The sequence below is a fragment of the Ranitomeya imitator genome, chromosome 1, assembly GCF_032444005.1.
Source record: "Ranitomeya imitator isolate aRanImi1 chromosome 1, aRanImi1.pri, whole genome shotgun sequence".
Taxonomy (NCBI): domain Eukaryota; kingdom Metazoa; phylum Chordata; class Amphibia; order Anura; family Dendrobatidae; genus Ranitomeya; species Ranitomeya imitator.
Genome location: NC_091282.1, coordinates 639,161,454 through 639,188,130, shown reverse-complemented (window position 1 = coordinate 639,188,130; position 26,677 = coordinate 639,161,454). Strand labels below are relative to the sequence as shown.

Below are 26,677 nucleotides of genomic sequence, written 5' to 3'. Positions count from 1 at the left end.
GTGGTTCCACCGATGTCGGTCGGCTCCGCTGACAAGGACGCTGGAGTCCGCTGCTGCCCTGACCACGGCTCCCCCCGGGCGGCCTTCCAGCACAACTCCGACTTCCATTTCCTCGCCGTCGCCGACCCCCCGTCTGGAGTCGGGTGGTCCGATGCCTCCTCCGGCAATTCCAGGGGATCCGGGTTCGCCTCTGGCAGCAAGCCCTGGCTCCGCTCCGCCGGGCTGCGGTGATCCCGGGTCACTCCGTCGTCGTTCAGGTACCCGCTGGTCGTCAGCTCTGCTCCTTGGTCTGCATTGGCACACACAAGAGGCTCCGCCATTTTCTGGGGTTTGAGCTCCTTCATTCCTGAGCTCGTTGTCCCGCAGCCGTAGTCGGAGTGGGCGGATGTTGCTGTTCGCGCCGTTTTCTCGATTTCCTCCCATGACACGCCCTCCTTCTTCTCCTGCGCTCCTCGTGGCGCAGCAATGGCGGCGGTTTTGGACGCTGCTGTGGGGTCCGCTGGGGTGATCGAATGGCAGCTGGATGGTATACCTTCCCACAGGTGAAGTATGTCCCCAGGGCTTCCCAGTAAGGTGGATGGTGATGGTGTGAGGTGCAGTCAATAACGAGGACACAGGGTTGCAGTCTCTTTACCTCTTTAATGAAGACTTCAGGATCCTCAATCCAGAGCACGTTTAACAGGGCTATCTGAGACCGGTCGGTCCGATGGACACTTCCAGAGTTTCCTTCGCAGATGGAAATTGTTGCCTACCACTAGCGCCTGTTTGTGTTGTAGTCCTACCCTGCTGAGCTTTCGGAATAGTCCTCACAACTGCTGTTCTCGTTCGTCGTTCTCTACAGCTCTCTCTCTCTTTAGTTCCAGATGTTGCTAGTTTCTCGTCCCCCAGATATGTTATGGCTAGGACGCACTCGTATGACGGGAAGGCTTGGAGGTCTTCTGGGACCCTAGAGACGCCCCTCTCCCACTGTTGCCCCCTATATCTTCATAGGAAATTTAAGGTAGACAGCCAACCTATAATTAACTGTCCTGCGGAGTTCGAAGTAAGGCCTAGAGTCAGTTACTCCCGCGGTGTTCCGGCCACCGGCTACACGCCTCAGTAGGATGTTGCCTCGGTCTCACGGCACGACTCCTACTGGCTCTACTTTGTGCTTGATCTCATTTACACTGTTCCACAATATCCTTCCCTTCGTGTCTCTTTCTTAGGATACCGCCGCAAGGTAGTGCAGGCGCAGTTCAGTTACGTTCTGTTCTGTTCGCTAGGCGCCTGCCAGGTTCCCACGCCTGACAGAGACCCCCCTGTGTCTTCTCCCTGCAATACCCCCTGTCACGGGATGTTGCCTGAATCCAACCCAGTCAGCTTCTGACTAACTTCCTCCCCGACCCCTAGTTTTACCAATGTGAGAAGTGGCCCAATAAATAAAGCCTTTTGCTCCCCCTAGTGGCTGAAGTGTGAAGTGTAAAGTGTTCTGGTGATACCTGGTCAGGAGAACACCTTAGTGCCATCAGACGTACCGCTACTCCCCTTAGTGGCAGAGCGTCATACAGCAACGACCAGATCTCTGGGGCGCTGCACCATTATCCTGTACCCAAAGTGTCAGTGCCATTATCCTGTACCCCAAGTGTCAGTGCCATTATCCTGTACTCCAAGTGTCAGTGCCATTATCCTGTACCCCAAGTGTCAGTGCCATTATCCTGTACCCCCAGTGTCAGTGTCATTATTCTATACCCCAAGTGTCAGTGCCATTATCCTGTACCCCAAGTGTCAGTGTCATTATCCTGTACTCCAAGTGTCAGTGCCATTATCCTGTACCCCAAGTGTCAGTGTCATTATCCTGTACCCCCAGTGTCAGTGCCATTATCCTGTACCCCAAGTGTCAGTGTCATTATCCTGTACCCCCAGTGTCAGTGCCATTATCCTGTACCCCAAGTGTCAGTGCCATTATCCTGTACCCCTAGTGTCAGTGTCATTATCCTGTACCCCAAGTGTCAGTGCCATTATCCTGTACTCCAAGTGTCAGTGCCATTATCCTGTACCCCAAGTGTCAGTGTCATTATCCTGTACCCCCAGTGTCAGTGTCATTATCCTATACCCCCAGTGTCAGTGTCATTATCCTGTACCCCAAGTGTCAGTGTCATTATCCTGTACCCCAAGTGTCAGTGCCATTATCCTGTACCCCAAATGTCAGTGCCATTATCCTGTACCCCAATGTGTCAGTGCCATTATCCTGTACCCAATGTGTCAGTGCCATTATCCTGTACCCCAAGTGTCAGTGCCATTATCCTGTACCCCAAGTGTCAGTGCCATTATCCTGTACCCCAAGTGTCAGTGTCATTATCATGCACTTCAAGTGTCAGTTCCATTATCCTGTACCCCAAGTGTCAGTGCCATTATCCTGTACCCCAAGTGTCAGTGTCATTATCATGTACCCCAAGTGTCAGTGTCATTATCCTGTACCCCTGCTGTGTTATTGTCATTATCCTGTACCTCACATGTCAATGATTATATTTCTAAGGCAATTAGATATTTTGAAGGGTTGATATAATTAAAGGGACACTGTCACCTGAATTTGGAGGGAACAATCTTCAACCATAGAGGCGAGGTTTTCGGGTGTTTGATTCACCCTTTCCTTACCCGCTGGCTGCATGCTGGCTGCAATATTGGATTGAAGTTCATTCTCTGTCCTCCATAGTACACGCCTGCACAAGGATTGCCTTGTGCAGGCATGTACTACGGAGGACAGAGAATGAACTTTAATCCAATATTGCAGCCAGCATGCAGCCAGCGGATAAGGAAAGGGTGAATCAAACACCCGAAAACCCCGCCTTCATGGCTGAAGATTGTTCCCTCCAAATTCAGGTGACAGTGTCCCTTTAAATATACATGGTTTTATGACAGAATAATCAAAAACTAATGTAATATTGCATATCACTACTTTTTTTTTTTTTTCAGGAAAATCAGCAAAATGGAACTTGTGCCCAATCTGCAGGACCAAGTAACCATAGTAACAGATAAAGTGAGCAAAAAAGATAAAATGTAAAAGCTTAAGTCTTGGACACTTAGAAAAATATCTTAACGCAAAAATGCCATCAGTTTTAACAATCAAACATTAAGATTGTGTGCAATGCGTTTTTGATGCAATTTGGCCCAAAATTGCTAGGGAATCCATATGCCAGCAAAGTTAATGAGAATCCTGAAGTGCTGTGCACATGATCAGTATTTTTTTATTTTGGGATTTGCTGTGTGTTTAAATCTGCAGTATGTCAATTCTTTGTGCATTTTGCCTTCATTTTGACCAATTGAAAGCAGAGGAAAAAAACGCATGCAAAAAAAGCACCAAAAACGCAACAGAATTTTCCGCAACGTTTTTGCTGCCAAGAGATGTAGAAACCTTGCAAAAAATTACTCAACATGTGCACAGAGCCTAACAGAAGCATTATATGAATCCGGCTATAGGGTAAGAGCTCATGAATTCAAGCGTATCCAGTCTCCACCCAACAAGCCTGACTGATAACTTCAGCTTGTACTGATCATGGTGAGATCTCAGCAGGGAGGAGGAACACTAAGGAGCTGTCAGTCATGCTTGGTGGGTAGATTTAGCTACAGTCATGGCCAAAAGTATTGACACGCCTGCAATTCTGTCAGATAATACTCAGTTTCTTCCTGAAAATGATTGCAAACACAAATTATTTGGTATTATTATCTTCATTTAATTTGTCTTAAATGAAAAATCGCAAAAAGAATTGTCCTAAAACCAAATTGGATATAATTCCACACCAAACATAAAAAAGGGGGTGGACAAAAGTTTTGGCACTGTTCGAAAATCATGTGATGCTTCTCTAATTTGTGTAATTAACAGCACCTGTAACTTACCTGTGGCACCTAACAGGTATTGGCAATAACTATATCACACTTGCAGCCAGTTGACATGGATTAAAGTTGACTCAACCTCTGTCCTGTGTCCTTGTGTGTACCACATTGAGCATGGAGAAAAGAAAGAAGACCAAAGAACTGTCTGAGGACTTGAGAAACCAAATTGTGAGGAAGCATGAGCAATCTCAAGGCTACAAGTCCATCTCCAAAGACCTGAATGTTCCTGTGTCTACTGTGCGCAGTGTCATCAAGAAGTTTAAAGCCCACGGCACTGTGGCTAACCTCACTAGATGTGGACGGAAAAGAAAAATTTACAAGAGATTTCAACGCAAGATTGTGCGGATGTTGGATAAAGAACCTCGACTAACATCCAAACAAGTTCAAGCTGCCCTGCAGTCCGAGGGTACAACAGTGTCAACCCGTACTATCCGTCGGCATCTGAATGAAAAGGGACTGTATGGTAGGAGACCCAGGAAGACCCCACTTCTTACCCCGAGACATAAAAAAGAAAGGCTGGAGTTTGCCAAAACTTACCTGAAAAAGCCTAAAACGTTTTGGAAGAATGTTCTCTGGTCAGATGAGACAAAAGTAGAGCTTTTTGGGCAAAGGCATCAACATAGAGTTTACAGGAGAAAAAAAGAGGCATTCAAAGAAAAGAACAAGGTCCCTACAGTCAAACATGGCGGAGGTTCCCTGATGTTTTGGGGTTGCTTTGCTGCCTCTGGCACTGGACTGCTTAACCGTGTGCATGGCATAATGAAGTCTGAAGACTACCAACAAATTTTGCGGCATAATGTAGGGCCCAGTGTGAGAAAGCTGGGTCTCCCTCAGAGGTCATTGGTCTTCCAGCAGGACAATGACCCAAAACACACTTCAAAAAGCACTAGAAAATGGTTTGAGAGAAAGCACTGGAGACTTCTAAGGTGGCCAGCAATGAGTCTAGACCTGAATCCCATAGAACACCTGTGGAGAGATCTAAAAATGGCAGTTTGGAGAAGGCACCCTTCAAATATCAGGGACCTGGAGCACTTGGCCAAAGAAGAATGGTCTAAAATTCCAGCAGAGCATTGTAAGAAACTCATTGATGGTTACCGGAAGCGGTTGGTCGCAGTTATTTTGGCTAAAGGTTGTACAACCAATTATTAGGCTGAGGGTGCCAATACTTTTATCTGGCCCATTTTTGGAGTTTTGTGTGAAATGATCAATGTTTTGCTTTTTGCTTCATTCTCTTTTGTGTTTTTTCATTTAAAACAAATTAAATGAAAATAATAATACCAAAGAATTTGTGTTTGCAATCATTTTCTGGAAGAAACTGAGTATTATCTGACTGAATTGCAGGGGTGTCAATACTTTTGGCCATGACTGTATAGGGGGTGGGACATTGAGGAACTTGTCAATAAGGCTATGTGGGCAGAGATTCAGCAGCATGGAGGAGAGATGTCAATCAGGAAAAGTAAGTGCAGATAAAGCAGCAGGGGAATAGGGATGTGTCACAGCTGTCAATCAAGCAATATGGGTGGAGATTTCATCAGCCGCAGGGTGGCTTGACATTGAGGCACATGTCAATCCGACTAGGTGGGCAGAGATTACCAGCAGGGATTAAGGACAATGAGGAGCTATCAATCAGGTTAGTGCGCATAGATTGAGCAGTGGCAGGAGAGGAAGGACAATGAGGAGCTATCAATCAGGTTAGTGCGCATTGATTGAGCAGCGGCAGGACAGGAAGGACAATGGGGAGCTATCAATCAGGTTAGTGCGCAGAGATTGAGCAGCGGCAGGAGAGGAAGGACAATGAGGAGCTATCAAACAGGTTAGTGCGTATAGATTGAGCAGTGGCAGGAGAGGAAGGACAATGAGGAGCTATCAATCAGGTTAGTGCGCATAGAATGAGCAGCGGCAGAAGAGGAAGGACAATGAGGAGCTATGAATCAGGTTAGTGCGCATAGATTGAGCAGCGGCAGAAGAGGAGGGACAATGAGGAGCTATGAATCAGGTTAGTGCACATTGATTGAGCAGCGGCAGGAGAGGAAGGACAATGAGGAGCTATCAATCATGTTAGTGCGCATAGATTGAACAGCGGCAAGAGAGAAAGGACAATGAGGAGCTATCAATCAGGTTAGTGCGTATAGATTGAGCAGCAGCAGGAGAGTAAGGACAATGAGGAGCTATCAATCAGGTTAGTGCGCATAGATTGAGCAGCGGCAAGAGAGGAAGGACAATGAGGAGCTATGAATCAGGTTAGTGCACATTGATTGAGCAGTGGCAGGAGAGGAAGGACAATGAGGAGCTATCAATCAGGTTAGTGCGCATAGATTGAGCAGTGGCAGGAGAGGAAAGACAATGAGGAGCTATGAATCAGGTTAGTGCACATTGATTGAGCAGTGGCAGGAGAGGAAGGACAATGAGGAGCTATCAATCAGGTTAGTGTGCATAGATTGAGCAGTGGCAGGAGAGGAAGGACAACGAGGAGCTATGAATCAGGTTAGTGAACATTGATTGAGCAGTGGCAGGAGAGGAAGGACAATGAGGAGCTATCAATCATGTTAGTGCGCATAGATTGAACAGCGGCAAGAGAGAAAGGACAATGAGGAGCTATCAATCAGTTTAGTGCGTATAGATTGAGCAGCAGCAGGAGAGGAAGGACAATGAGGAGCTATCAATCAGGTTAGTGCGCATAGATTGAGCAGCGGCAAGAGAGGAAGGACAATGAGGAGCTATCAATCAGGTTAGTGCGTATAGATTGAGCAGCGGCAGGAGAGGAAGGACAATGAGGAGCTATCAATCAGGTTAGTGCGCATAGATTGAGCGGCAGCAGGAGAGGAAGGACAATGAGGAGCTATCAATCAGGTTAGTGCGCATAGATTGAGCAGCGGCAAGAGAGGAAGGACAATGAGGAGTGTTGTGAATTCTGTGGCAGAGCTCCCTCCTGTGGTCACAAGTGGTACTTCGGCTGATTCTCTCTGGGAGCTTCCGTTTGTGGAGGAAACTGGTACTGCGGCTTCTGAGTTTCCTCCCTCAGGTGATCTGGTGAGGTCGTTAGGTGCTTCTCTACTTAACTCCACCTAATGCTTTGATCCATGCTTCCTGTCAATGTTCCAGTGTTGGATTTGTTTTTCCCTGGATCATTCCTGTGGCCTGCTGCTCTGCATAGCTAAGTTCTTCTTTGCTTTTTGTTTGCTATTTTTTTCTGTCCAGCTTGTCTAATTGTTTTGCTGGAAGCTCTGGGACGCAAAGGGTGTACCTCCGTGCCGTTAGTTCGGTACGGAGGGTCTTTTGCCCCCTTTGCGTGGTTTACTTTAGGGTTTTGTGTAGACCGCAAAGTTATCTTTCCTATCCTCGCTCTGTTAAGAAAGTCGGGCCTCACTTTGCTGAATCTATTTCATCCCTACGTTTGTCTTTTCATCTTAACTCACAGTCATTATATGTGGGGGGCTGCCTTTTCCTTTGGGGTATTTCTCTGAGGCAAAGTAGGCTTATTTTCTATCTTCAGGCTAGTTAGTTTCTCAGGCTGTGCCGAGTTGCATAGGCAGAGTTAGGCGCAATCCACGGCTGCCTCTAGTGTTGTTTGAGGAGGATTAGGGATTGCGGTCTGCAGAGTTCCCACGTCTCAGAGCTCGTTCTATTATTTTGGGTTATTGTCAGATCACTGTATGTGCTCTGACCGCTATGTCCATTGTGATACTGAATTGCCTATCACAACAGTACAGGAAGCCAAAAGTGCTAATGATTCTCAATAGAGGGAAAAAAGAAGTTCTGAGACCATTTTTTTTTCTTTGCACTGTGTTTTGCCTTTTTTTTCCCCTAGACATTTGGGTGGTTCAGGACACAGGTGTAGCAATGGACATTAAAGGTCTGTCTTCATGTGTGGATCAGCTCACGGCAAGAGTTCAAAATATTCAAGATTTTGTGGTTCAGAATTCTTTGTTAGAACCGAGAATTCCTATTCCAGATTTGTTTTTTGGAGATAGAACTAAATTTCTGAGTTTCAAAAATAATTGTAAACTATTTCTGGCTTTGAAACCTCGCTCCTCTGGTGACCCAGTTCAACAGGTTAGGATCGTCATTTCTTTTTTGCGTGGCGACCCTCAGGACTGGGCATTTTCTCTTGCGTCAGGAGATCATGCATTAAGTAATATCGATGAGTTTTTCCTGACGCTTGGATTGCTGTACGATGAGCCTAATTCAGTGGATCAGGCAGAAAAAACTTTGCTGGCTCTTTGTCAGGCTCAGGATGAGATAGAGGTATATTGTCAGAAATTTAGAAAGTGGTCCGTTCTCACTCAATGGAATGAATCTGCGCTGGCAGCTATATTCAGAAAGGGTCTCTCTGAAGCCCTTAAGGATGTCATGGTGGGATTTCCTATGCTTGCTGGTTTGAATGAGTCTATGTCTTTGGCCATTCAGATCGGTCGACGCTTGCGTGAGCGTAAATCTGTGCACCATTTGGCGGTATTACCTGAGATTAAACCTAAGTCTATGCAGTGCGATAGGACTATGACCAGAGTTGAACGGCAAGAACACAGACGTCTGAATGGGCTATGTTTCTACTATGGTGATTCCAGTCATGCTATCTCTGATTGTCCTAAGCGCACTAAGCGGTTCGCTAGGTCTGCCACCATTGGTACAGTACAGTCAAAATTTCTTCTGTCCGTTACCTTGATCTGCTCTTTGTCATTGTATTCTGTCATGGCGTTTGTGGATTCAGGTGCTGCCCTGAATTTGATGGACTTGGAATATGCTAAGCGTTGTGTGTTTTTCTTGGAGCCCTTGCAGTGTCCTATTCCATTGAGAGGAATTGATGCTACGCCTTTGGCCAAGAATAAGCCTCAATACTGGACCCAGCTGACCATGTGCATGGCTCCTGCACATCAGGAGGTTATTCGCTTTCTGGTGTTGCATAATCTGCATGATGTGGTCGTGTTGGGGTTGCCATGGCTACAAGCCCATAATCCAGTATTGGATTGGAAATCCATGTCGGTGTCCAGCTGGGGTTGTCAGGGGGTACATGGTGATGTTCCATTTCTGTCAATTTCGTCATCCACCCCTTCTGAGGTTCCAGAGTTCTTGTCTGATTACCGGGATGTATTTGATGAGCCCAAGTCCGATGCCCTACCTCCGCATAGGGATTGTGATTGTGCTATCAATTTGATTCCTGGTAGTAAATTCCCAAAAGGTCGACTGTTTAATTTATCCGTGCCTGAGCACACCGCTATGCGCAGTTATGTGAAGGAATCCCTGGAGAAGGGGCATATTCGCCCCTCATCGTCGCCATTAGGAGCAGGGTTCTTTTTTGTAGCCAAGAAGGATGGTTCGCTGAGACCTTGTATAGATTACCGCCTTCTTAATAAGATCACTGTTAAATTTCAGTACCCCTTGCCATTGTTATCTGATTTGTTTGCTCGGATTAGGGGGGCTAGTTGGTTCACCAAGATAGATCTTCGTGGTGCGTATAATCTGGTGCGAATCAGGCGAGGCGATGAATGGAAAACAGCATTTAATACGCCCGAGGGTCATTTTGAGTATCTAGTGATGCCATTCGGACTTGCCAATGCTCCATCAGTGTTTCAGTCCTTTATGCATGACATCTTCCGAGAGTACCTGGATAAATTCCTGATTGTGTACTTGGATGACATTTTGATCTTCTCGGATGATTGGGAGTCTCATGTGAAGCAGGTCAGAACGGTTTTTCAGGTCCTGCGTGCTAATTCTTTGTTTGTGAAGGGATCAAAGTGTCTCTTTGGTGTGCAGAAGGTTTCATTTTTGGGGTTCATCTTTTCCCCTTCTACTATCGAGATGGATCCTGTTAAGGTCCAAGCCATCCATGATTGGACTCAGCCGACATCTCTGAAAAGTCTGCAAAAGTTCCTGGGCTTTGCTAATTTTTATCGTCGCTTCATCTGCAATTTTTCTAGTATTGCCAAACCATTGACCGATTTGACCAAGAAGGGTGCTGATTTGGTCAATTGGTCTTCTGCTGCTGTGGAAGCTTTTCAAGAGTTGAAGCGTCGTTTTTCTTCTGCCCCTGTGTTGTGTCAACCAGATGTTTCTCTTCCGTTCCAGGTCGAGGTTGATGCTTCTGAGATTGGAGCAGGGGCTGTTTTGTCGCAGAGAGGTTCTGATTGCTCAGTGATGAAACCATGCGCTTTTTTTTCCAGGAACTTTTCGCCTGCTGAGCGAAATTATGATGTGGGCAACCGAGAGTTGCTGGCCATGAAGTGGGCATTCGAGGAGTGGCGTCATTGGCTTGAAGGAGCTAAGCATCGCGTGGTGGTATTGACTGATCATAAGAACTTGACTTATCTCGAGTCTGCTAAGCGTTTGAATCCTAGACAGGCTCGTTGGTCGCTGTTTTTTGCCCGTTTTGACTTTGTGATTTCGTACCTTCCGGGCTCTAAAAATGTGAAGGCAGATGCTCTGTCTAGGAGTTTTGTGCCCGACTCTCCGGGTTTATCTGAGCCGGCGGGTATCCTCAAGGAAGGAGTAATTGTGTCTGCCATCTCCCCTGATTTGCGGCGGGTGCTGCAAAAATTTCAGGCTAATAAACCTGATCGTTGTCCAGCGGAGAAACTGTTTGTCCCTGATAGGTGGACGAATAAAGTTATCTCTGAGGTTCATTGTTCGGTGTTGGCTGATCATCCTGGAATCTTTGGTACCAGAGAGTTAGTGGCTAGATCCTTTTGGTGGCCATCTCTGTCGCGGGATGTGCGTACTTTTGTGCAGTCCTGTGGGATTTGTGCTCGGGCTAAGCCCTGCTGTTCTCGTGCCAGTGGGTTGCTTTTGCCCTTGCCGGTCCCGAAGAGGCCTTGGACACATATCTCTATGGATTTTATTTCAGATCTTCCCGTTTCTCAAAAGATGTCAGTCATTTGGGTGGTCTGTGATCGCTTTTCTAAGATGGTCCATCTGGTACTCTTGTCTAAATTGCCTTCCTCCTCTGATTTGGTGCCATTGTTCTTCCAGCATGTGGTTCGTTTGCATGGCATTCCAGAGAATATCGTTTCTGACAGAGGTTCCCAGTTTGTTTCGAGGTTTTGGCGAGCCTTTTGTGGTAGGATGGGCATTGACTTGTCTTTTTCCTCGGCTTTCCATCCTCAGACTAATGGCCAGACCGAACGAACCAATCAGACCTTGGAAACCTATCTGAGATGCTTTGCTTCTGCCGATCAGGATGACTGGGTGTCCTTTTTGCCTTTGGCTGAGTTCGCCCTTAATAATCGGGCCAGCTCGGCTACCTTGGTTTCGCCATTTTTCTGCAATTCTGGGTTCCATCCTCGTTTCTCTTCAGGACAGGTTGAGTCTTCGGACTGTCCTGGTGTGGATACTGTGGTGGACAGGTTGCAGCAGATTTGGACTCATGTAGTGGACAATTTGACCTTGTCCCAGGAGAAGGCTCAACGTTTCGCTAATCGCAGACGCCGTGTGGGTCCCCGACTTCGTGTTGGGGATCTGGTTTGGTTATCTTCTCGTCATATTCCTATGAAGGTTTCCTCTCCTAAGTTTAAACCTCGTTTCATTGGTCCGTATAGGATTTCTGAGGTTCTTAATCCTGTGTCTTTTCGTCTGACCCTCCCAGATTCTTTTTCCATACATAACGTATTCCATAGGTCATTGTTGCGGAGATACGTGGCACCTATGGTTCCATCTGTTGACCCTCCTGCCCCTGTTTTGGTGGAGGGGGAATTGGAGTATATTGTGGAGAAGATTTTGGATTCTCGTGTTTCAAGACGGAGACTCCAGTATCTGGTTAAATGGAAGGGTTATGCTCAGGAAGATAATTTCTGGGTTTTTGCCTCTGATGTCCATGCTCCCGATCTTGTTCGTGCCTTTCATGTGGCTCATCCTGGTCGGCCTGGGGGCTCTGGTGAGGGTTCGGTGACCCTTCCTCAAGGGGGGGGGTACTGTTGTGAATTCTGTGGCAGAGCTCCCTCCTGTGGTCACAAGTGGTACTTCGGCTGATTCTCTCTGGGAGCTTCCGTTTGTGGAGGAAAGTGGTACTGCGGCTTCTGAGTTTCCTCCCTCAGGTGATCTGGTGAGGTCGTTAGGTGCTTCTCTACTTAACTCCACCTAATGCTTTGATCCATGCTTCCTGTCAATGTTCCAGTGTTGGACTTGTTTTTCCCTGGATCATTCCTGTGGCCTGCTGCTCTGCATAGCTAAGTTCTTCTTTGCTATTTGTTTGCTATTTTTTCTGTCCAGCTTGTCTAATTGTTTTGCAGGAAGCTCTGGGACGCAAAGGGTGTACCTCCGTGCCGTTAGTTCGGTACGGAGGGTCTTTTGCCCCCTTTGCGTGGTTTTCTTTAGGGCTTTGTGTAGACCGCAAAGTTATCTTTCCTATCCTCGCTCTGTTAAGAAAGTCGGGCCTCACTTTGCTGAATCTATTTCATCCCTACGTTTGTCTTTTCATCTTAACTCACAGTCATTATATGTGGGGGGCTGCCTTTGGGGTATTTCTCTGAGGCAAGGTAGGCTAATTTTCTATCTTCAGGCTAGTTAGTTTCTCAGGCTGTGCCGAGTTGCATAGGCAGAGTTAGGCGCAATCCACGGCTGCCTCTAGTGTTGTTTGGAGAGGATTAGGGATTGCGGTCTGCAGAGTTCCCACGTCTCAGAGCTCGTTCTATTATTTTGGGTTATTGTCAGATCACTGTATGTGCTCTGACCGCTATGTCCATTGTGATACTGAATTGCCTATCACAACAGAGGAGCTATCAATCAGGTTAGTGCGTATAGATTGAGCAGCGGCAAGAGAGGAAGGACAATGAGGAGCTATCAATCAGGTTAGTGCGCATAGATTGATCAGCGGCAAGAGAGGAAGGACAATGAGGAGCTATCAATCAGGTTAGTGCGTATAGATTGAGCAGCGGCAGGAGAGGAAGGACAATGAGGAGCTATCAATCAGGTTATTGCGCATAGATTGAGCAGCGGCAGGAGAGGAAGGACAATGAAGAGCTATCAATCAGGTTATTGCACATAGATTGAGCAGTGGCAGGAGAGGAAGGACAATGAGAAGTTATCAATCAGGTTAGTGTGTATAGATTGAGCAGCGGCAGGAGAGGAAGGACAATGAGGAGCTATCAATCAGGTTATTGCGCATAGATTGAGCAGTGGCAGGAGAGGAAGGACAATGAGAAGCTATCAATCAGGTTAGTGCGTATAGATTGAGCAGCGGCAGGAGAGGAAGGACAATGAGGAGCTATCAATCAGGTTATTGCGCATAGATTGAGCAGCGGCAGGAGAGGAAGGACAATGAGAAGCTATCAATCAGGTTAGCGCGTATAGATTGAGCAGCGGCAGGAGAGGAAGGTCACTACATAGCTGTCAGACACTACGGAACTTTCAATCTTGCTATGTGAGTTGAGATTATCAGCAGCAAAAGAGTGGAGGGACACTGAGGAGCTTGTCAATCAGGTGAGGTGGGCTTAGGATTCTACTTTACATTGATGAATCCAGTTTACATTCAGCAGCAGGGAGGAGGAACAATTAAGACGGAGTTGTCAATCTAGATACATGTGTTTAAATAAAGCAGCAGCAGGGAGGAGGCGCACTGAGGAGCCCTCAATCAGGCTATTTGGTTGGAGATTTCAGCATGAGGAGAGAGGAGGAATATTGAGAGCTTATAATTAATACAAGCTGGACAAAGACTTTGCTTAAATGTTCAAAAAACATTATACAGACATTCTGAAATTGAATTTTAATGTAAGTACACCAGTCTCTACAGATCTGAGATCTATGTAATACCACATTTAGCATGTAATGTTAAATCCAGTGATAGATCCATTTTACCTACACCCCTGTCCCCTGTCCAGACGACTTATGAGAAGCACATTTTTACACTTGGCATCAGTCCCAATACAATCCTGTAATTAAACTGCAAAATGGGCAGGAATTTTGTACATTCCTTCCAAAACTGGGACAACGTTTTATTTTGGGGACTTTTCCTATCTAGTCCCAAGCATTCAAATAAGGATAATCAGTCGTCAACGTGTAGTACAAGACAACACAAATATACATAGTCAGATCCTATTGCTTTAGTTGAAATTCCCTTTAGGCATCATCAGATTTTTATTTTAAGGAATGTTCCTCTCAAATAATTTGGGGGCATCACAACTATCTAATATCTGAATCAATATTGAAGACAATAAAACGTCCACGCTTGTCATTTCTGAACTGCTACAGCGGTTCTCTCCTAGTCATAGTGAGGATTCTAGTTTACATAACTTTTCTATATATTGTATATAATTACTATAGATTTTTCATTAAACCATGTCGATGAAAACCTAAAATTTTGCCACCATCCTTCCAGTTAGCCATCAACCGGTATCCTCTACAATTTTGATCTTTTAATAGTATAACATTTTTCTTTAGCAAATGTTTTTAAGTCTGTAAATGATGAAAGTCTTGTGGTGATGACAAGCAACAGGAAACACATCAGCGTTACGTTACTAAAATAGATATTAGGTTGAGAAAAATATGGTGAGTGCAAGATACGCTCGAGACCACAAGAATGTTCTAAAATCTTAAGAAAGTCAATGTGTTAGGGCATTTTCACAAAAACAAAAAAAAAAAAAAAGTTTTGAATTGAGCCTAAGGTTTCATATATAGAAAAGACATTCATAGAGCCTAAATGGAATACATGGCTTCCCTAGGTCACATAGATTATGGGCTCACAGACATTACACTGATCGATCCTTTGGTCCATAACCATCTTTCCTAACTCCATGGCTTTATCCATCAAAAATCGAACAGGTCAGATCCTTTTTTGACCTGACATGGTGTCCAGGGAGCATCAGGAAGCTCCTGTACATATTAGACTATTAGCAATTCTGCTGATGTTGATGGGAATGGAAAATGTTAACCTAATTTGTATGGGATCCTTGAAGCAGTTATCAGTGACTTATCTTTTACAATGGGCCTAGAAACTTAGAGGCAGGCAGTTGCTAACTTCCTGTTTGCTCTGCCCGTTGCCAATATCTGCCAGCTCAGAGTTATCACAGACTCCTTCAGCTGGTGATTCTGCAGCTTGTACTGACGTTGAAAAAGCAGCTTCTCTTCTATTCCACTCTGCTCTGCTGACTGGGAATCACGGCCAATGTCATCCTGATTTACTACTGTCTCCCTGCTGCCTAACCGCGGGGAGCCAGTTGTCAATCAGCATGATGTCGGCAGTCATGCTCTATCCACAGAGCAGCCCAGAAGAAGAAGAGCTGTTCTGTTGAATGGAAGCATCAGAATCACCAGCAAGAGCGGTCTATAACTGCTCTGAGTAGGCATCGGGTAGAACAGGCAAGTAGTTAGCAATTACCTGCCTGTTATTTGTCAGGTTCGTTATAAAAAATAAAATCAGGATAACCCTTTTAGGGTTTTGCTGTAAGGTACTTTCAAGGTAAGAATTCTATCATATGGCATCCAATGGAGCATGTCATACTTTCCATATGGCATACGGATATACAAAAGGACCTCATAGACGTCTGTATTAAAACTCTGTACAGCTTGTGGGGAGCCATAAGAAGGTGTTGAGTCCTTATTCTGTATGTTCTGGGGGAATCCACAGCTATGTTAGATGTATTGCCTGATAGACCAGTAGCTGGGACATCATGCTCACCACTAGAGGTTGACCTTTTGCCTTAAAATTTATTTCAATGATGATGCTTCTATTTATAAACTTCACCAATTTACTGTTTTTTTTACACAGGCTTGACGAGAACATCGAACAACTTCATAGCTTTACCTTTGGGTATTTAATAGACTTGTGCTAAGTACAGTAAATATATATATACAGTGGGGCAAAAAAGTATTTAGTCAGTCAGCAATAGTGCAAGTTCCACCACTTAAAAAGATGAGAGGCGTCTGTAATTTACATCATAGGTAGACCTCAACTATGGGAGACAAACTGAGAAAAAAAAATCCAGAAAATCACATTGTCTGTTTTTTTAACATTTTATTTGCATATTATGGTGGAAAATAAGTATTTGGTCAGAAACAAAATTTCATCTCAATACTTTGTAATATATCCTTTGTTGGCAATGACAGAGGTCAAACGTTTTCTGTAAGTCTTCACAAGGTTGCCACACACTGTTGTTGGTATGTTGGCCCATTCCTCCATGCAGATCTCCAGAGCAGTGATGTTTTTGGCTTTTCGCTTGGCAACACGGACTTTCAACTCCCTCCAAAGGTTTTCTATAGGGTTGAGATCTGGAGACTGGCTAGGCCACTCCAGGACCTTGAAATGCTTCTTACGAAGCCACTCCTTCGTTGCCCTGGCGGTGTGCTTTGGATCATTGTCATGTTGAAAGACCCAGCCACGTTTCATCTTCAATGCCCTTGCTGATGGAAGGAGGTTTGCACTCAAAATCTCACGATACATGGCCCCATTCATTCTTTAATGTACCCGGATCAGTCGTCCTGGCCCCTTTGCAGAGAAACAGCCCCAAAGCATGATGTTTCCACCACCATGCTTTACAGTAGGTATGGTGTTTGATGGATGCAACTCAGTATTCTTTTTCCTTCAAACACAACAAGTTGTGTTTCTACCAAACAGTTCCAGTTTGGTTTCATCAGACCATAGGACATTCTCCCAAAACTCCTCTGGATCATCCAAATGCTCTCTAGCAAACTTCAGACAGGCCCGGACATGTACTGGCTTAAGCAGTGGGACACGTCTGCCACTGCAGGATCTGAGTCCATGGTGGCATAGTGTGTTACTTATGGTAGGCCTTGTTACATTGGTCCCAGCTCTCTGCAGTTCATTCACTAGGTCCCCCCGCGTGGTTCTGGCATTTTTGCTCACCGTTCTTGTGATCATTCTGACCCCACGGATGGGATTTTGCGTGGAGCCCCAGATCGAGGGAGATTATCAGTGGTCTTGTATGTCTTCCATTTTCTAATTATTGCTCCCACTGTTGATTTCTTCACTCCAAGCTGGTTGGCTATTGCAGATTCAGTCTTCCCAGCCTGGTGCAGGGCTACAATTTTGTTTCTGGTGTCCTTTGACAGCTCTTTGGTCTTCACCATAGTGGAGTTTGGAGTCAGACTGTTTGAGGGTGTGCACAGGTGTCTTTTTATACTGATAACAAGTTTAAACAGGTGCCATTACTACAGGTAATGAGTGGAGGAAAGAGGAGACTCTTAAAGAAGAAGTTACAGGTCTGTGAGAGCCAGAAATCTTGATTGTTTGTTTCTGACCAAATACTTATTTTCCACCATAATATGCAAAAAAAATGATAAAAAAACAGACAATGTGATTTTCTGGATTTTTTTTTTCTCAGTTTGTCTCCCATAGTTGAGGTCTACCTATGATGTAAATTACAGACGCCTCTCATCTTTTTAAGTGGTGGAACTTGCACTATTGCTGACTGACTAAATACTTTTTTGCCCCACTGTATATATATCCTTGAAATATGACTTGTGTTAGCAAGCTGGGGAGCCTGATTCATAGACAGGAACAGTTTGATATACTGCAATTTTCATGAGTAATAAGGACATGAAGAGTGGAAATAAAACCTCATGATGTTCCAAAATTTCCCAAACCCAATTTTTCAAACTTCTGATCTTCCAGTCCACGTCCAACAAGTACACAGGCCTTAGCTTACCGAAACTCCAAAGTGTGAAATCATCAATCCATGCCGGACAATAGAAAAAAAGAAAGGTCTGGTCACTCAGATTGCAAAGATCTACACAACTCAAGAAGATCAAAAATATTCTTTGGTCAAAATTTGTTGGGCTCTTTTTTTGCCTCCTGATCTTTGAACAGTTGCCATGTGTTTCTGGGAAACATAAATCAATCTGAAACATGAAGTTTTGCTATTTTTTGGATGTGTTTGCTTCACATTCTTTCTACACTCAAAAAAACAATACTTTGGTTTATTTAAATTGGTCCCAATGCTTTATGTGTGATCTAAAATCTACCTCTCGAAAAGGGCATCTCCTTTCTCAGTGCTCAATCTTGGTAATAAAAGTTTTGGCATGTTCATCATGTTTAAGGCCAGATTGGACAATGGACAACTCTCTAACCAATATGGGTGAATGGACTAGTTCCTGTTAGTGATGTTCCACAAAGACCAACTGGTCCATTTTCCGAATTAGAGAGCGCTAGTTTCAGCTGTTCTGAATGGGACATATCCGTATTACAGAAGAGCGCACGTGCTAAGTGCACTGAGCTGCATACCGCTGTAGTTATGTCGTTGATTTTCAGACATGACTAGTATTCATATGGTCTTGTGTACTTGGCCTTAACCCTTCATTGAACTAAGTTTGGCAGCTCTACAGTCAAATACACTTTGTACAGGACTGTAGGATGTATCCTCCCTCTCTACATAAGTTTGATGAACTCTTCAGCTTTTTGCTAGTTTCACCATTATCAGGCAATTTTTTACAGCATACTCCCTGGAAACCACAGTGAGAACTGAGAACGGCTAAGATATGAGGTTGAGAATACCACCGAATTGTCCTATTTCTTGTAATAGAATTACTGTAGTCTACTCATCTCATACTGTACAGAGGCATTGTAAAACAGGCATTCTACAGTCCAAGTACTTGGTAGCACGGACCAGTTGTCAGTACAAGGTTTTACTATTTGTATGTAGCTACGGCGTTTCTGTGGTTCCAGCTCAGCTGAAGATGTCATTATTTGTAGAGATGATCAAAAAGATTTACAGGATTCTGTTCCAACCACTTCAGTATTATGTCCCCACACATGCCCCTTAGGGTGCAGTATTATGTCCCCACACATGCCTTTAGGGCACAGTTATGTTCCCACACTTCCCTTTAGGGCACAGTTAGGTCCCAACACATCCCTTTAGGGCACAGTTATGTCCCCACACATGCCCTTTAGGGCACTTTATTATGTCCCCACCCATTCAACTTAAAACGCTGTGTTATGTATCCGTATATGTTCCTTAGGGTGCAGTATTATGTCCCTACACATGCCAGTTAGCCCACAGTATTATGTCCACACACATGCCCTTTAAGGCACAGTATTCTATCCCCACACATGCCCTTTAGGGCACAGTATTATATCCCCACACATGCCCTTTAGGGCGCAGTATTATGTCCCCACACATGCCCCTTAGGGTGCAGTATTATGTTCCCACACATGCCTTTAGGGCACAGTTATGTTCCCACACATCCCTTTAGGGCACCGTTATGTCCCCACACATCCCTTTAGGGTACAGTTAGGTCCCCACACATCCCTTTAGGGCACAGTTATGTCCCACACATGCCCTTTAGGGCACTGTATTATGTCCCCACCCCTTCCTCTTAAAATACTGTGTTATGTCCCCACCTATGTCCCTTAGAGCGCAGTATTATGTTCACACACATGCCCTTTAAGGCACAGTATTCTATCCCTACACATGCCCTTTAGCCCACAGTATTATGTCCACACACATGCCCTTTAAGGCACAGTATTCTATCCCTACACATGCCCTTTAGGGCACAGTATTATGTCCCCACACATGCCCTTTAGGGCGCACTATTATGTCCCCAGACATGCCCTTTAGGGGGCAGTATTATGTCCCCACACATGCCCTTTAGAGCGTAGTATTATGTCCCTACACATGCCCTTTAGGGCGCAGTATTATTTCCCCACACATGCCCATTAGGATGCAGTATTGTGTCCCCACACATGCCCTTTAGGGCACAGTATTATGTCCCCACACACGCCCTTTAGGACGCAGTATTCTGTCCCCAGACATGCCCTTTAGGGTGCAGTATTATGTCCCCACACATGCCCTTTAGGGTGCAGCATTATTTCCCCACACATGCCCTTTAGGACGCAGTATTATGTCCTCACACATGCCCTTTAGGGCGCAGTATTATTTTCCCACACATTCCCTTTAGGGCGCAGTATTATTTCCCCACACATGCCCTTTAGGATGCAGTATTGTGTCCCCACACATGCCCTTTAGGGCACAGCATTATGTCCTCACACATGCCCTTTAGGGCGTAGTATTATGTCCCCACACATGCCCTTTAGGGCGCAGTATTATTTCCCCACACATGCCCATTAGGATGCAGTATTGTGTCCCCACACATGCCCTTTAGGGCACAGTATTATGTCCCCACACACGCCCTTTAGGACGCAGTATTCTGTCCCCAGACATGCCCTTTAGGGTGCAGTATTATGTCCCCACACATGCCCTTTAGGGCGCAGTATTATTTCCCCACACATGCCCTTTAGGACGCAGTATTATGTCCTCACACATGCCCTTTAGGGCGCAGTATTATTTTCCCACACATTCCCTTTAGGGCGCAGTATTATTTCCCCACACATGCCCTTTAGGATGTAGTATTGTGTCCCCACACATGCCCTTTAGGGCACAGCATTATGTCCTCACACATGCCCTTTAGGGCGTAGTATTATGTCCCAACACATGCCCTTTAGGGCACAGTATTATGTCCCACACACATGCCCTTTATGGCGTAGTATTATGTCCCCACACATGCCCTTTAGGGCGCAGTATTGTGTCCCCACACATGCCCTTTAGGGCACAGTATTATGTCCCCACACATGCCCTTTAGGGCATAGTATTATGTCTCCACACATGCCCTTTAGGGCACAATATTATGTCCCCACACATGCCCTTTATGGCGTAGTATTGTGTCCCCACACATGCCCTTTAGGACAACTCTCTCTTCCATCACTGTGTTCACCGGTATCTGCATTCAGAGGATATCAGTGAAAGTGAAACACCAGGTAGGGAGCAACCACATGGTGTTGGCCTAAAGTTTTCATCACACTTCCATACAATTGATCAGTATTATCTCAGTGTGCATTGTCCAAGGAGCTTGGGTGTGTGTTGTTCACTTTCTCATTCTCTAATCTTATTAAGATAACTGTGCTCATTCTGACCCAGTCTTTGCAGTAAAGCCAAAAGTGAGCTGCCAAGATACAGGAAGTATTAGGCTGCTCTGTATCATCTGGTGGTCAGTGTTAGAACTGCAATGTATAACGTTTTTTTTGTATATGTAAGGTTATATAAAACATATTAAATTTGTCTCATTTGTCATTATTCACATTTTTGCATTTGTTTCAGTTTTAATCATTTGTGTTTCTAAAAAAATGTATATAAAGCTGTAAAAAAATAGGTAATTTTGTACCAAATGAAAACTGAACAAATATTAATGATACAGTGGCAACTCAGTGTATTTTATGGACTATTATACATGCAATGCAAAAATAAAATTTGGAGAAAAAAACTCAATTATACATCCATATTTCATCCTTATATTTCCCATATAAGTGTGAATAATCCCCTAGACTGCTTTTACGTGATGGTAATACTTTCAATATTTCTTCCTATCTGGTTACAAGTAGCTAATGTTATTTTTATTATTTTAAAAATGCCACATTAACTTTTTTATACTTTTTTTTACTTTTGTACTTTTTATAGGTATATATAATTTATTGAATACCTGATTTTTTTTTTTAGCGTTTTTTTTCTGCTACAGTTTTTTTTGCTGTTTTTGTGCCATAGACTGTGTTTAATTAAAAATTCTGCTAATCAGAAAAGTTACAACGATGCCAAATTATTTTTCAATGCTTTTATACTGAATAAAAGTTTTCTAATGAACAATTTGTGAGCCATCAGTCAAGTTTACTTTAATCTATATAAAAAGTATGTTTTAACAAAAATTTGAGTTGTTTTTTATGCTTTAGTACATATTTATAAATAAAAGTATGTTTTATGGGGGAAACGAGAGATATTACTTTTGGGATACATATAATTTATAGAATCAAAATTTATTTTATCGATTGCTGAATTTTTAGGAATTAGCTGAACCCGGCGATTTTGAAGAATTTGAAGCTAATCACCTAAAATGGTTGCCAACATGTTACACATTATAAAAGATTATATCAGCCAGGGAAGGATCATATGAGCTTGGATGGGGTTTTCCATAATGCCTTTCAACTATCACATCAAAAGGTTTATAGCCCAGGTAATCAAGGGAGTATGACAGCCTGTATCAAAGCTTAGCCAAGGAATGTAGCTGCCTTATTCTGGTGAATCTGGATAGCGAGAATCGGATGTCACACCTCAAAGCTTAGCCGTAAATATAGGGAGGCAAAGCCATAAAACATTGAATAAATGATAGAGGTAGTAAAGCGGAAAAGAGAATAGTGTCATACATGTTTTTCAGCACAATTTGGTAAAAATTTGACAATTTCAAATTTCGAAAGATTAGGACAAACATCTGAAGACAAGAGTATAGAACAAAATGGGAACTAAATGTGATAGTAAAAGCCATATGTGCTGGACAGCACTGATCAAACATCTGCAATAGACAGTCTCACTTCTCTCCTCTGCGGCTTTCTTACAGGAAATGTGGAGGCTGATGTAAAATGAGGGGAAATACATGACACACTATTTGTGACAGTGCGGTATTTCTATGTCAAAACCATAAAACCAGTGGAAATTTATAGACCACTGGCTAGGGTCAATTAGTCAGAAATGAATACAGATGGAAAACTCCACTTTTCTTCAGTGTCTCCATTTCAAGAGACATTTTGGTGGGCATGTATACATTTGCATTTTTTTGTAAAAAGTATAAAATGAAAAATGAGGCAACTGCAATTAATTTAAATTTAAATGTCTTGTACCTATAGATCTTATGCTGTTCTGTGTGTTTCCATAGTAACAGACTACATAATATGTAGTCTGATCCTGCAGTTATACGATTCTATTATAGTTATACTATCTGTACGATTAGAAGAAACAAGGGAGCATTTTATTTTGATATCATGGACATACATACGACTGCATAAAAGCTGAAGACACAAAACGGGAGAATGTCTGTAATCCAATATTGAGAGGCAGAAGACAACAAATTGTTTTTACGTATAACTTTATGGAAATAGATAATTGTGTGACCAAGGTGGGTTATCTTGGCCTTCATAATAACTGATTATAGCTTTAACTTCTGTTTTTGTTCAGACTAAGGGGACATGTATGGGGTTGCACTCTATAGATGACACTTAGGAAGGAGAAAATGCCCCCTCAGAAGTTACATTAGCTCATACTTACAAAACCAACAAGAGACAAAATGAGCAAAAACTCTGCTGCAACTAAATAAGCAAAAAGCAAAAGTGAATTTAAATAACACAGATTTCTTAGTAATACTGTTTTTGATCAAAAATAGCATAAAAGCCATCCCACCGTCGACAAGTTGACTCTGATTCAGACGGTCCTACACTGTCTAATATTAAACACCTTACCATGTGTCAAAGTTGACCTCAGTGTGTGAAAACGGGCAGACAAAAGGACTGGGTCCCAACCAGTGGACACCAGTCTGAGGAAGCCTTTAAATGTAATTTCAAGCTCAGGAGAGGGAGGCCACACCCTGGCTTGCTTTTTACTTATTTAGTTACAAGCAGGGTTTTTGCTCATTTTGTCTCTTGTAGGTTTTGTATGTTTTATGGCCAATGTGAGCACGCGTTTATATGCTGCATGTATACCAACAAAAATCAATCTAAATTTTTGTGTTTTTATTAGCTCATACTTGTCAACTTTCAGTTCTGGTCTTCTGGGGGGGGGGGGGCTTCAAAGCAAGGATTCTGGGGAAGAAGTGGGAAGGTCTCTTGAAGAATTATATTAGATAATACTTTCCAACTTTGAATTTTGGTATTCTGGGGGCTTCAGATTGAGCCATACTAAGATAAAGCAGAAAAGATCTAAGGAGTTCAAGTAACTCCTACATGACAACTCTGATTTTTGGCCATCTGACAGAGTGGGGGTGGTGGGCTTTAGAGAGAGAGACTTCTTGATAAGAAGCAAAAAATGTCTTTTATTTTGAATTATTGTCATTTTGGAGGCTCTTTACAGGTCACACCCAGTCAAGCCCCTTCTACACCTCATTTTGTGCCCCACTCTTCCTGCTCAATGTCTGTAAGAACATTATTGCTGTGGAATTATGATCATCCAAAACTTTTGGAAGTCCTGCATTCTTGGGAGTTTTGGAAGATTTGTGGTACCTAAGACATTTGCTTGTTCCTCTATTTTCTGGGAGACTAACGCCTAACGGACATCCTTGGAAAGTTGGCAAGTTTACAATCGCTGTGCCGTTACCTCTGAGAGCATATAATGAGACTCATCAGATGGTAAGCCATTGGTATCGGGAGTGTTTTTATTACATTTCTGACCCTTTCAGTATTTGGTGCATTGCATAATTGGGATAAATACCAGACATATGCTGTATATATATATGGCTAGATATCTGTTGAAGAAAAAACGTCTTCTCTGTTTCTTAAGAAGAACTGTAATTATTTTTACAGTTTTGCGCAACATTACTGACTTCTCCAATTTGAAAAACAAAATATATTAGGCAACAAGTCGTATGTGTGTCAGTCACTTGATCATACAGCAGAGTTTATTAAAGGGCTTCTCTGGTATTGTTGTCTGGTTTAAACAATGCTTGTCTTGTTGTCTGGTTTAGACAATGCCAATGATAATTTGATCATGAAGATCTGCAACAAATGAAAATTTACGTCGATCCATTAACAAATCAATTGGCCAAATATGTTATAAAGAAATGAGCCAGGTCCATCAGGAGAAAATCTGCTCTTTGTGATGGTTCCAGAGGGGCAGAGGCGTAGCTAGGGTTTCAACTTAGGGGGGGGCGAAACCAGCTAACCCTGATTACAGCTACGGTTGCGCACTCTAATTGTGAATATAGTGGAACCTCAGAATATGACCGCACTGTTATTGAAAATAAATCTATATACAAAAACGAACATTGACTTTACCGCCATATTGTGATGATATGCAACTTTGATAGTCACAATACTCTGAGTGCCCCTATAACAATGATGCTTAAGTGCCCACTTAACATTTAATAATGTCCCCTAAGTTCCCCCATGTACTGCTCCATTATACACAGTATGGTGAGCTCAAAGCTTCCCTATACACAGTCTAAGGCCCCCACAGCTCACCTATATAGAGTATGATGATTCTATAACTCCCCAATACACCGTATGATGTTCCCACTGCTCCCCTTTACACAGTATGATCCCACTGCTCCCCTATAGATAGTATGAGCCCAATGCTCCCCTATACACAGTATAATGCTGACAGAACTCCACTATAGAAAGTATAATGCCCCCCCAGAGCTCCCCTATATACAGTGTAATGGGCCAACAGCTCCCATATGCACAATATGCCTTCACAGTTCCCTATACACAGTATGATGGGCCTACAGCTTCCTTATACACAGTATGATGGGCCCACAGCTCCTTTATACACAGTATGATGGCCCTACCGCTCCCTTATACACAGTATGATAAGCCCGCAGCTCCCTTATACACAGTATGATGGGCCTGCAGCTCCCATATACACAGTATGATGTGTGCACAGCTTCCTTATACACAGTATAATGGACTCACATCTCCCTTATACACAGTATGATGTGTGCACAGCTTCCTTATACACAGTATGATGAGCCCGCAGCTCCCTTATTGTTATGAACTGGTGATTTAGAACCACAATGGACCTGGTGGTTAAGAGCACAGAAAATGACCTGATAGTTACTAATAACATAGGACGAGCTCTGAGACGTGGGAACTCTGCTGGCCGCAATCCCTAATCCTATCACACCACATTAGAGGTAGCTGTGGAGCGCTCCTGACCAGACCTAGGCGCCTCGGCACAGCCTGAGAAACTAGCTAGCCCTGAAGATAGAAAAATAAGCCTACCTTGCCTCAGAGAAATTCCCCAAAGGAAAAGGCAGCACCCCACATATAATGACTGTGAGTAAAGATGAAAATACAAACACAGAGATGAAATAGATTTTAGCAAAGTGAGGCCCGACTTACTGAATAGACCGAGGATAGGAAAGATAGCTTTGCGGTCAGCACAAAAACCTACAAACAACCACGCAGAGGGCGCAAAAAGACCCTCCGCACCGACTAACGGTACGGAGGTGCTCCCTCTGCGTCCCAGAGCTTCCAGCATGCAAGACAAACCAATATAGCAAGCTGGACAGAAAAAATAGCAAACAAAAGTAACACAAGCAGAACTTAGCTTATGCAGGGCAGACAGGTCACAAGAACGATCCAGGAGAGAGCAAGACCAATACTGGAACATTGACTGGAGGCAAGGAACAAAGAACTAGGTGGAGTTAAATAGAGCAGCACCTAACGACTTAACCTCGTCACCTGAGGAAGGAAACTCAGAAGCCGCAGCCCCACTCACATCCACCAGAGGAAGCTCATGGACAGAACCAGCCGAAGTACCACTCATGACCACAGGAGGGAGCTTGACCACAGAATTCACAACACCTTATACAGAGTATGATGGGCTTGCAGCTTCCTTATACACAGTATGATGGACTCAAAGCTCCCTTATACACAGTATGATGTGTGCACAGCTTCCTTATACACAGTATGATGGACTCACAGCTCCCTTATACACAGTATGATGTGTGCACAGCTTCCTCATACACGGTATGATGGACTCAAAGTTTCCTTATACACAGTATGATGGGCCCACAGCTCCCTTATACACAGTATGATGGGCCCACAGCTTCCTTATACACAGTATGATGAGCCCACAGCTTCCTTATACACAGTATGATGGGCTTGCAGCTCCCTTATACACAGTATGATGGGCTTGCAGCTCCCTTATACACAGTATGATGGGCCCGCAGCTCCCTTATACACAGTATGATGGGCCCGCAGCTCCCTTATGCACAGTATGATGGACCCGCAGCTCCCGTATCACAGTATGATGGACCCGCAGCTCCCTTATACACAGTATGATGGACCCGCAGCTCCCTTATACACAGTATGTTGGACCCGCAGCTCCCTAATACACAG

The 26,677-nt window shown here is 43.9% G+C and overlaps 1 protein-coding gene across 2 annotated transcripts in view; it reads left to right on the top strand.

Moving 5' to 3' along the window:
- The window catches only part of LOC138638298 (SLAM family member 9-like), a 107,397-nt gene extending 91,722 nt beyond the window's left edge, over positions 1-15,675 (top strand). For both annotated transcript variants that reach the window (XM_069727514.1, XM_069727505.1), the window contains 2 exons: positions 2,953-3,016; positions 15,563-15,675. In XM_069727514.1, coding sequence (XP_069583615.1) covers positions 2,953-3,015 — 63 coding nt within the window. In that variant the 3' untranslated portion in view covers position 3,016; positions 15,563-15,675. The remainder of the gene's footprint in view (positions 1-2,952; positions 3,017-15,562) is intronic.
- Positions 15,676-26,677: the final 11,002 nt, after the last annotated feature.